Source organism: Drosophila albomicans, chromosome 2R (assembly GCF_009650485.2).
Source record: "Drosophila albomicans strain 15112-1751.03 chromosome 2R, ASM965048v2, whole genome shotgun sequence".
Classification (NCBI taxonomy): Eukaryota; Metazoa; Arthropoda; class Insecta; order Diptera; family Drosophilidae; genus Drosophila; species Drosophila albomicans.
The window spans coordinates 822,461-835,394 of NC_047631.2; the positions used below are offsets into that span (position 1 = coordinate 822,461).

Here is a 12,934-nt window from a genome sequence, read left to right on the forward strand (position 1 = left end):
CCAACGGAAACATAATTGTTGGTAAAGAGCCTTCAGTCGCTGCCAGCGATTCAGAATGGAGGTGGCTGCTTTCGACACAGAAATAAGCGGACCACCTATCAGGAAATGACTGGGAGTCACGGATAGTATGCCCTCGGACATTGAAGTGATCGTCCTCGAATTATGGCAGGCTTTGGATTGCACATTGGAGAGTAGCCAGGAGTTTCTCTGTTGGGAGGTCCGACGTCGCCTCAAAGTAGATCGCCTTCGTTCTGAAACACGCGAAGACGCAGACGTATCCCTTGATGATGAGGCAAGCTCGGCCGGTGTAGTTTTTGACATCAAATGGTCCAGCGAAATCGACACCTGTGTACGTGAAGAGTCTTAAAAGGGATGCCCGTTCTGCGGCAGGTCCCCCATCTGGCTCTGCATACTCTTTTTATAAATCACGAAGATCTTGCATGAATTGACGAGAACCTTTAACTTCGTAATCCAAAACTTGGAGCGATGCAGACGCATGATTAATTGGTTCCCCCATGTAAGAATATATGATGGTTGGATACAAAAGCCGAGTAAAGGAAGAGGAATATACGAGGATAATCGGAGGGCTTTCATCGTAGTAAGTAGTACTTTCTTAAACGCCCACAAGCGCGTAAAATCCCCTTACCATTCAGGAAGGGATTCTAATTTCGGAGGGAACTTGAAGGAAGATCCTGTTGCTTGGACTGCAAACAATGGTATTCCTTTGGAAAGGTTTTGCGTCGCGATATGATGTCGTCTTTCTTGGACCCGTGATAGCTCATCAGCGCTGACTACAGTTGAGCATGGACATTCGTCAATAAAACAACATAAGCGGAGATGCGAAGTGCTTTGGGAAAGTCAGAGAACTTTAGAAAATCACTAGTGAAAGGAGTACTGGTGAGCAACTTCTAGTGACATAGAGAAAACCTCATTATGAGCCTACCATCTGTTCCCAAGATATTTCGTCGTACTCGAGTCCTCGAGTTTCAGAGTCTTCTCGGAGACGGTGGACCTTTGAAATATCCTTCGACATGATTTTACCATTTGCCGCACATATCTCCACAATGGTCCGAATAACACCTGCTTTGGTTTGAGTGCCTGATAGTACTTCGTCCACGTACATGCTGTTGGATGACCCGGCTTGCGAGTGAATACTGCAAGCGTATACGCATATTTCGAGCAAGAAGTCTCCTGCAAGACGGTATTGTACTGCTCCCTTATAGTATCGTTTCTGGACAATCGATTTTTATTATTGACAAATTGAGCTAGCGCTATGGATCTGGAATGAGCCAAATAGATTCTGTCGGGTTACCGGAATGGATAGGTCATCCGATATCTGTCACGAAATCAGCTTTGCTGGAATATCCACCAATTTTCATAACTTGGAAATAAGGTTAAGCTTACTGTTTGCTTGAATGAAGACTCTTGTCGAAAACGCAGAGACAGATGTGGGATGACTGACGAAAGAATATCCCTGCCGATTAGAATGTGATTCTGTGCACTCTTGTAGAAAGATGGGTCTACCTGGTGGATCTCTGGTAAGAAACCTTGCGGCACATGGAAAGAAGGTAGCTTTTCTGCCAAATGTAGGATGACGAAAGCTGAGGTTTCGATATGGGTAATTTCTCTGGTAATGTCGCCGACCATCTTTTCAGTGAACAAAAAAAACATAACCTGAAACAATTTTAAAAATAAGAAAATGGTTTTTTTATAGCTCTAGATAAGTCCTTTAATTAGAGCCAAGAATGGTTTTGGAATTTTCTCTTTCTGTTTTGTTTTCTATTCTGATAATTGCAAAATTAACAAATTCGTACCAAAAAATGAATTTATATATTTTATCGTAAAATAGAACAAGTTCCTAAAATCAACCTTAGCTCTAAAAATATTGCTAATCCAAAGCTTTAAGAATAACCTTGACTTATTTTTAAAGTTGTTTTAGTTTATGTGTTTTTTTAACTAAAAAAACTAAAACTAACTTTAAGATGGTGGACATTTACCAGAGAATTACCCATATAAAGTTTCGGCTTCGTTGGAGAACCAAGGCTGAAGTAACATAATTTCTGCACTTGGTTCGCAATTGCTTGATTAATCCCCGAAACTTGGGCCTGTACGGACTGAAATAGCAAACTTTATGCGTTGGAATAAATGCTCAGAGATGAAAGTCGCTAATGCATCTTTACTATAGGAGTAATCTTTGGCGGGCATTCCCCCGGAATACACAGATACTTGGGTTATTTTTCCCTTCACCCGGGCGATGCACCGCTCGTCCACTGAATAACAGTGGTTGTATTTGGCCTCCGTGGCCTCTTCGCACTCACTGTCGCCGTCCCGTTGGAGTGCATCAGCGCACGTGGCGTAAGCGGGCTCAACATTGTCCCAGAGAACTTGAAACCGGTCACGACCGATTTCGTACGTATGTACATACGTTGTCGTCCTCGGATGCAAGTTCTATGACCCGACTCTCAAATTGGACTAATCTGTCCGAAACGGTGATGGAACTGTTGAACGCTATAGTCCGGATTCTGGTCAATTTCGTTTGAATAGCTTGTGTGGTTGACTGACTATGTTGACAACTTGCAGCCTCGCAAGTCGTCTCAGCAAAGGAGTTTTTGCTAACAAGGTAGCAGACGGAGACGGACGATCTCTTTTGGCGGGAGCTTAAGCTGTAGAAGATGCCTTTTTCTGTCGTCTTAAAACCCAGAAGGACGGGCGATGCGAACGAGAGACGACGAGCTTGAGAGGTAGGAATTTTCACAAGAGTCTGGGCTCTTGATCAGCACCTTGTTCTTGTCGCTAACGGTTCTAAGAAGGAGCATCAGCCGAAGAAATACGATAAAAAATAGAATTTGCATCCCAAGTGCATTGACATACGCGCCACCGAAACGGACAGAACTTGCTGAGCCATTAATATGGAAAATCTAAATAAACCACCAACATATTTGTGCAGCGTGAAACTCTATTGTAATGCACTTACGCACGTAATGTAATATTCTAGATTGTGTGTGTTAGTTACATTCATAACATATATATAACTCGAAGAGGAGTACTGTACATAGGACAATATGTATATTTATGCACGTATGAGTAATTATTGCACACTGTATTTAGGATAAAATAACGATACGAAACCAATCCTGGAACATCAAGTAAAGTAAAAAAAATTCGGTTGGAAAGTTGATTATTTCATCTGCATTTATAACGGTGTTAAATTAAACAATTTCTCCTTCATCTCCTTTCTACTTAAAAAATCAGGGTACCACCAATTAACAAGAGACAAGGTCAGTCTTTATCTCTCTATTTAGCCTGATGTCGAGTAGAAAACTGTCGACAATATATACATAAAATACATACATATATTTTACTGATGGAAAAACAAATAAGTAAGAAAGCTACAGTCGAGTGTGCTCGACTGTGACATATCCGCTACCCATTTTGGATAAAAGCAAAATATTGCGGTATTACTCTCAAATATACCACAAAAAGACTAAAAAGAAGTAAGAAAGCTACTAAGAGATAACCGCTACCCATTTTGAACAAAAGCAAGACAATGCGATATTAATTAAAAATACATCTAATTAATATAAAGTCAATGTTCTAATAATATAACAAAAGCCATATTTGGTATATCGCTCAATAAGTTCCCGGCCCGACATATAGGGGCAGTAGTAAGCAAACATCGATATCTTTTATGGGTAGTGTCAATTATCATAAGCTCTGTGTAAAAATTTTACAACTCTGCGACCACGTGCTTTTAAGTTACAATTTTTAAAGTGAAACAACCTTTGAGTTTTTCTACAATATGGAAAAAACGGAATTTCGTGTCCTCATTAAACACTATATTTTGATGGGAAAGAATGCGGTAGAAGCCAAAATTTGGCTTGATAAGCATTACCCGGATTCTTCTCCAGGAAAATCAACCATTAAGGATTGGTATAATGAATTTAAACGTGGTCGTGTGGTCACCGAAGACGCTGAGCGTAGCGGACGCCCAAAAACAGCAGTTACGCCAGAAAATTTCGCAAAAATATGAAAAATGGTGTCGTCTTTCTTGGACCCGTGATAGCTCATCAGCGCTGACTACAGTTGAGCATGGACATTCGTCAATAAAACAACATAAGCGGAGATGCGAAGTGCTTTGGGAAAGTCAGAGAACTTTAGAAAATCACTAGTGAAAGGAGTACTGGTGAGCAACTTCTAGTGACATAGAGAAAACCTCATTATGAGCCTACCATCTGTTCCAAGATATTTCGTCGTACTCGAGTCCTCGAGTTTCAGAGTCTTCTCGGAGACGGTGGACCTTTGAAATATCCTTCGACATGATTTTACCATTTGCCGCACATATCTCCACAATGGTCCGAATAACACCTGCTTTGGTTTGAGTGCCTGATAGTACTTCGTCCACGTACATGCTGTTGGATGACCCGGCTTGCGAGTGAATACTGCAAGCGTATACGCATATTTCGAGCAAGAAGTCTCCTGCAAGACGGTATTGTACTGCTCCCTTATAGTATCGTTTCTGGACAATCGATTTTTATTATTGACAAATTGAGCTAGCGCTATGGATCTGGAATGAGCCAAATAGATTCTGTCGGGTTACCGGAATGGATAGGTCATCCGATATCTGTCACGAAATCAGCTTTGCTGGAATATCCACCAATTTTCATAACTTGGAAATAAGGTTAAGCTTACTGTTTGCTTGAATGAAGACTCTTGTCGAAAACGCAGAGACAGATGTGGGATGACTGACGAAAGAATATCCCTGCCGATTAGAATGTGATTCTGTGCACTCTTGTAGAAAGATGGGTCTACCTGGTGGATCTCTGGTAAGAAACCTTGCGGCACATGGAAAGAAGGTAGCTTTTCTGCCAAATGTAGGATGACGAAAGCTGAGGTTTCGATATGGGTAATTCTCTGGTAAAACCGACCATCTTTTCAGTGAACAAAAAAAACATAACCTGAAACAATTTTAAAAATAAGAAAATGGTTTTTTTATAGCTCTAGATAAGTCCTTTAATTAGAGCCAAGAATGGTTTTGGAATTTTCTTTCTGTTTTGTTTTCTATTCTGATAATTGCAAAATTAACAAATTCGTACCAAAAAATGAATTTATATATTTTATCGTAAAATAGAACAAGTTCCTAAAATCAACCTTAGCTCTAAAAATATTGCTAATCCAAAGCTTTAAGAATAACCTTGACTTATTTTTAAAGTTGTTTTAGTTTATGTGTTTTTTTAACTAAAAAAACTAAAACTAACTTTAAGATGGTGGACATTTACCAGAGAATTACCCATATAAAGTTTCGGCTTCGTTGGAGAACCAAGGCTGAAGTAACATAATTTCTGCACTTGGTTCGCAATTGCTTGATTAATCCCCGAAACTTGGGCCTGTACGGACTGAAATAGCAACTTTATGCGTTGGAATAAATGCTCAGAGATGAAAGTCGCTAATGCATCTTTACTATAGGAGTAATCTTTGGCGGGCATTCCCCCGGAATACACAGATACTTGGGTTATTTTTCCCTTCACCCGGGCGATGCACCGCTCGTCCACTGAATAACAGTGGTTGTATTTGGCCTCCGTGGCCTCTTCGCACTCACTGTCGCCGTCCCGTTGGAGTGCATCAGCGCACGTGGCGTAAGCGGGCTCAACATTGTCCCAGAGAACTTGAAACCGGTCACGACCGATTTCGTACGTATGTACATACGTTGTCGTCCTCGGATGCAAGTTCTATGACCCGACTCTCAAATGGACTAATCTGTCCGAAACGGTGATGGAACTGTTGAACGCTATAGTCCGGATTCTGGTCAATTTCGTTTGAATAGCTTGTGTGGTTGACTGACTATGTTGACAACTTGCAGCCTCGCAAGTCGTCTCAGCAAAGGAGTTTTTGCTAACAAGGTAGCAGACGGAGACGGACGATCTCTTTTGGCGGGAGCTTAAGCTGTAGAAGATGCCTTTTTCTGTCGTCTTAAAACCCAGAAGGAGCGGGCGATGCGAACGAGAGACGACGAGCTTGAGAGGTAGGAATTTTCACAAGAGTCTGGGCTCTTGATCAGCACCTTGTTCTTGTCGCTAACGGTTCTAAGAAGGAGCATCAGCCGAAGAAATACGATAAAAAAATAGAATTTGCATCCCAAGTGCATTGACATACGCGCCACCGAAACGGACAGAACTTGCTGAGCCATTAATATGGAAAATCTAAATAAACCACCAACATATTTGTGCAGCGTGAAACTCTATTGTAATGCACTTACGCACGTAATGTAATATTCTAGATTGTGTGTGTTAGTTACATTCATAACATATATATAACTCGAAGAGGAGTACTGTACATAGGACAATATGTATATTTATGCACGTATGAGTAATTATTGCACACTGTATTTAGGATAAAATAACGATACGAAACCAATCCTGGAACATCAAGTAAAGTAAAAAAAATTCGGTTGGAAAGTTGATTATTTCATCTGCATTTATAACGGTGTTAAATTAAACAATTTCTCCTTCATCTCCTTTCTACTTAAAAAAATCAGGGTACCACCAATTAACAAGAGACAAGGTCAGTCTTTATCTCTCTATTTAGCCTGATGTCGAGTAGAAAACTGTCGACAATATATACATAAAATACATACATATATTTTACTGATGGAAAAACAAATAAGTAAGAAAGCTACAGTCGAGTGTGCTCGACTGTGACATATCCGCTACCCATTTTGGATAAAAGCAAAATATTGCGGTATTACTCTCAAATATACCACAAAAAGACTAAAAAGAAGTAAGAAAGCTACTAAGAGATAACCGCTACCCATTTTGAACAAAAGCAAGACAATGCGATATTAATTTTAAAATACATCTAATTAATATAAAGTCAATGTTCTAATAATATAACAAAAGCCATATTTGGTATATCGCTCAATAAGTTCCCGGCCCGACATATAGGGGGCAGTAGTAAGCAAACATCGATATCTTTTATGGGTAGTGTCAATTATCATAAGCTCTGTGTAAAAATTTTACAACTCTGCGACCACGTGCTTTTAAGTTACAATTTTTAAAGTGAAACAACCTTTGAGTTTTTCTACAATATGGAAAAAACGGGAATTTCGTGTCCTCATTAAACACTATATTTTGATGGGAAAGAATGCGGTAGAAGCCAAAATTTGGCTTGATAAGCATTACCCGGATTCTTCTCCAGGAAAATCAACCATTAAGGATTGGTATAATGAATTTAAACGTGGTCGTGTGGTCACCGAAGACGCTGAGCGTAGCGGACGCCCAAAAACAGCAGTTACGCCAGAAAATTTCGCAAAAATATGAAAAATGGTATTGGCCGATTGCAAATTAAAATTAAAGGAGATATCTGATGCCTCAAAGATATCAGAAGGCTGTTTGTTTACGATTTTGCATGAACATTTGGATACGAAAAAACTCTACTCAAAGTGGGTGCCGCGATTGCTAGCACCGGACCAATAGCAACAACGCATCGATGCATTCGAGGCGTGTTTAAGCATGTTGAAGCGCAAAAGGACCGATTTTTTCGCCGTTACGTAACCATGGACGAAACATGGATACACCACTATACTCCAGAATCCAGTCGTCAATCTTCTGAGTGGGTGGTAGCCGGTGAAAGCCGTCCGAAGCGTCCCAAAACACAAATATCGTCGGGTAAGGTTATGGTTATTTTGGGATGCATACTGGATTTTGATTATAGACTACCTGGAGAAAGGTAAAACAATCAACAACGAATATTATATAAAGCTGCCAGATCGACTGGGCCAAACGATTTAGAAAAAACGTCCACATATGGCAAAGAAGAAACCGCTGTTTCATCAGGATAATGCAGCGTGTGACAAGTCTATGGCAACAATGCTGTAATTAAGCGAATTGAGGTTCGAACTAGTGCCACACCCACCCTACTCTCCAGATTTGGCCCCCAGCGACTACTGGCTTTTTGCAGATCTCAAAAAGCACCTCCAAGGCGAGAGATATCGATCAAATGAGGAGGTGATTGCCGATACTGAGGGCTATTTTGAGGGCAAAAGTTCATCCTTCTACAAAAATGTCATCGAAAGGTTGGAGAAGCGCTGGACTGACTGTATAGCCTTAGATGGAAACTATATTGATGAATAAAAGTAAATTTTTAGAAAAAATTGTGTTTTTCCTTCTTAGGCCGGGAACTTATTGAGTGGTGTGTTAATAAGGTACCACATACACATGTTAATAAGGTACCACATACAAAATATACCACATTGTCAGATAATGCAGAAGAAAGAATTTCATATATAATTTATACGATTTTATCCGATCCCAACCAACTTTTCTGGAAATTTCCGAGTCCGATTTCTAGATTCAAAATTACGCTTATTATTCGATATTATTGATTTGCGGGGGCGGAAGTGGGCGTAGCAAAAATAACAAGTGCTATCGAAAAATATTACATTTCTATCTCTTAAAGTCTCTGACAAACAGATATCGTGTCGGCTGTTGACGCAAAGTTATAATACCCTTCAACCCTATGGGTAGCAGGTATATGTAAATATAAAGGGGCCTTCACTCATGTACAATTGTACAATTAAAGCCAAAAACAATGAACCAATGAGGTAATTATTCACAATATATGATCATGATGATAAAAAATTGTAAGTCCTTGCAATTACAATATCGTGTGCTTGCAAAATGCTCGTGCATCAACAAATACAGAATTAATAAGCTGAATACTGTGATATTTACAATGGACAATTAATAATTTGTTCAAGAAAAATAAATAATCATATATGCGTATACTACTAATGATGTTCTGAAACACTCACATAGAATATGCAAACCAAACAAGACTATTCGAAAATGTGTTAACATATATATGTATATTTGCTTCATTCATATGTAGAAGAAATGATTTGAAAAATTAATTTATATGATGGTTGCCTTAAACGGATATGTTTAACATAATATGTGATTTGTTTCTAACATATTGTTTTACAAATTTTGCATCAATTAGTATAAATAGGCATGCAATAATTTAACATAACAATACATAAAACAACTACAGTGTAATACCCGCTACCTCCTCTAATTAAACAATAAATCGTATTTGTAGGAAAGCGTCTTTATCTGAAATAATGCTATTCTGAACTAATTCTTTTCAGGTATAACACCGTAAATAAATACACTTTTGAGAACCTACACTATTATTATTTTAATATTTCACTTTAAAATTACACCTTGTTTTCTATTTGCAATATCAAAAACACATTTATTGTGTTGACAAGAATAACAGATATTATAAAAAAATCTCTTATATTGATATGTAGTTTATATAGCCAAACGGACAAAGAGACAAACATATAAGCGTCTCTAATATTGACAATGATCAAGAAAATATATAATACTGTCTGTTTCACACATTTTCTCTGATATCTTTCCATTTGGTATACTAGAATTATAAATTACGTCGATGAATCAATGATGTTTTACATTGTTATCCGGTATCTATATACCTTGTAAAAAAGTAATTTACAATTCAAAACCACTTGTATATTTACGATATTATTTACGATATTAGAACAACATAATTTCATCGACATAGTAAAGCCTCAACATTTTAGTAAAATAAATATACGTACATAAAACCTGTACATTAATGGAACTTGTTTTTTTTTTTTTTTTTTTTTTTTTCTTGCATGCCTCTTATAATAAGAATATCACTCATGCATATACCATGCACTTCACTTTCACGATAATTGGTTATATGTATCTTCCAATTCGAAAGTATTTTAAATTATGCGCATACAATTTCATAATGTTCTTTTATTGGAATTATAAACAAGAAATTCATTCAATTAATATAAAGCCATGCCCTGAAATATTAAATTTGATGGACTTTCCGAAAAAAATGTTATAAAGTTTCAAAAAAAAAAATTTAATATTAATAAAATTTTTCCTTAGAAAAATTGAATTGCTGAAACATGCGATATCATTAAAATAATAATGTGAATTAAAGAACATATCACAAGCTAATATATGAGAGGATATTTTATTGCAACCAGTTTTAAATATACTTCCCGCATATTTATACTTGTATGAATATTCTATAGAACGACCACTAAACAACAATTCTACATCAAATCTAAAATGGCTTGAACTGGAAGGTTACACATAAAAATAAATACAATTTACAAATAAACGGATAATCAAACTCGTGTCATTCCAATTCATTAACAATAACATGTATACTTAGACGTCATTTTACTCAGTGATTACATATTGACGTACAAGTGATGTAAAATGATCAAATATTTTGTTTTTTCAAATGATTCTGAAGTAAAAAAGATTTTAATAGCACCTTAAAACCATCATAGGTCCAACTTCCTAATTTTAAGATGCACGTCTGAACGTCATATGGAAAATATTCCACATCGATTGAACAAGAGGACTTATAGACGGCAGGTGGTTGCCAAATCACCAATCCATTACTATAGACTATTGCTTTTGTCATAAGTGTTACTTCATAATGACCATCAGCACTGAAAAATATACATTTTGAACACAACTCCTGTTACCAATAAATTGTTTTTCACATTCCGTTTAAATGGTATATATATATATATATATATATATATATATATATATATATATATTTATATATGTACCAATAAAATGTTTTCCACATTCCGTTTAAATGGTATATGTATATATATATACATACATACATATGCATATGTTTGTGTGTATCATAAATATACTTAAAGAATTTGATATATGTATGTATAGTTTTACTATTTAACTTCCTCTCTTGTATGTTGTGTAAATAATTATTGTTGAACTCCATTTTTGCAATTCTGAACATTAGCACATTTTTGTATTCGACTTTAATACTTTTCGAAAAATCTATATATATATTTTATTATATTATATATACATCATATAAGTATAATACACGATGTAAATGTTTTGAGGCAGAGAGAGAGAGAGAGAGAGAGATTAAGCAAAATGGTTGAGAGACACGGAAGGGACACACTCTTTTAATAAATAGTAACATATGTATTGTATTTAATACGCTTAATTAACTAAATAAATAACCACATCCATTAAATGTATCAACTAGGCGATAATATAGTAATATATAAAGTATTGTTTTTATTCTAAATATCAAAAAATATATTATTTTTAATAATAATAACTTTACTGCATTTTGATCGAACGGTTTTACTTTTTCGTTCTTTTTTTCGTCTTAGTCTCATATCGCTTTTACTAATTCTTCATTCTTAGTGTTTCTTAATCTGATAACCCAATAAAAAACATAACTCTTTAATGAAAAGTATTTCATGATGCATTGAGCTTTGAAAATTTTATCATCATATAAAAGACAAAAAAAAACCAGCGAAACTTCAATTTTTTCTTTATATAAATATATATATTCAACAATAAAAAATGTAGATTAGTGACCGTAAAATCAATTAATTTACCGAAATAAATAAAAGAAAACATGATTTTTAAATAATCTCTTTTTGTTGTTATGTATATATATAAATACTGTTATAATGTATGCATATATATTCAAGAAAGCAAATGTTATGAAGAAAACTGTATAAAATAACGACATAAAATATTCAAATATTTGTAGTGTTTTTACATTCAATAAAATAATTATATGTACAATTTTGAGCTTTGCTTACATAAAAAAAATGTATGTATGTGTACTATGCATATGTATAACAATAATAATGTTATACAGTATACCCTTGAATAACACAGTTTTAGATATTCAACAAGATATCAAAAACTATAATATTAACCTTTTACTATTTGACAGTAAAACACCAATACAATTCAGGCCTTCAAATAACTAACTCCAATAATTTCAAATAAAATAAAACAATTTCTTCACAAGAATATCTATTAGCCTTTATATTTTTTTAGCATTAATTGATAAATTTCTTAATAAAAAAGTTAGCTTAATACTAAAATTGTGATTATTTGTAAAAGTGCACAATAGATACCGTGTTATTTAAGGGTTTATTGTGCTGGAATATTTAGATGCCACAAATACTAATTTAATAAAGTCTTTAATAGTGTTTGTGAAACGCAAATTAAACTTATATAATACATATGAGTTTTGCGATAGAAAACTTAAAATTCTTTAAAAAATCGTGCGAGAGTTTTGTAAAAACCTACCTTAAACCCGTCATAGGTCCAACTGCCAAATTTAAGAACACATGTTTGTTCATCAAATGGGAAATACTCTACATCTATTTCACAGGATGATTTGTATATAGCTGGTGGCTTCCATTCAACTAATCCTTCAGAGTAAATTGTAGCTTTTGTTGCAAGAGTCACTTCGAAGTTACCATCGGCACTACACAATATCATTTGTTTTGTTTTTTCAATAGTTTTTTGCATAAATAGAATACATTTCTTGTATATTTTTGAGCGTGCATTGTCTTGTTTTCATAATTTAAAAATTCATTTTTGCTTTTCATTAGTTCAAAATACACACGCATTTATAAATTAGGAAATATATATTTAATGCATATACATACTTCCCATCTCCACATCTTTAAAATAGTAAATAAATATCTAGTTTAAACTTAAGCCAGTTTAACAACAAATATATATAGATGTTATTGTCTACTCTTTATTTTGTTTCTTAAATTTTAAGTGCTGCCCTTGCGTACTTTGATTAATAACACAAAAAAATTGGATAAAGTTAAATAGCATCGTGCAAACAATATACATACATAGGAGGTCATTTTATTAGGTTGTAACCAATTTCAAGTACTTATTTATTCCTTATATTTACACATATGTATATTAGGTAAGAATTGTATTGCCCACGTATATATAATATGTTAAACACTGCGATAATTTGTATAGTGAAGAGGATGATAGTGTCCCTTGAGTAATTTACTTTGTGTAGCTTAAGGTTTACATTAACGAAT

The 12,934-nt window shown here is 35.2% G+C and overlaps 1 protein-coding gene across 5 annotated transcripts in view; it reads right to left on the minus strand.

Annotated features, from left to right (window-relative positions):
• Positions 1 to 12,934, minus strand: part of LOC117573203 (acetylcholine receptor subunit alpha-like) — a 98,533-nt gene that overhangs the window by 50,642 nt on the left and 34,957 nt on the right. For 3 of the 5 annotated variants that reach the window (XR_004572674.2, XM_034256196.2, XM_034256195.2), the window contains exon 5: positions 12,171 to 12,351. The exons of 1 other annotated variant lie outside the window; for it this stretch is intronic. Coding sequence is in view for 3 of the 4 variants with exons in the window: in XM_034256196.2 (XP_034112087.1) it covers positions 12,171 to 12,351 (181 nt within the window). In the remaining variant the exon portion in view is untranslated. Of the gene's footprint in view, positions 1 to 10,338; positions 10,520 to 12,170; positions 12,352 to 12,934 lie in introns of all 5 variants that reach the window. One more of the 5 variants, XM_034256197.2, reaches the window with a different exon arrangement.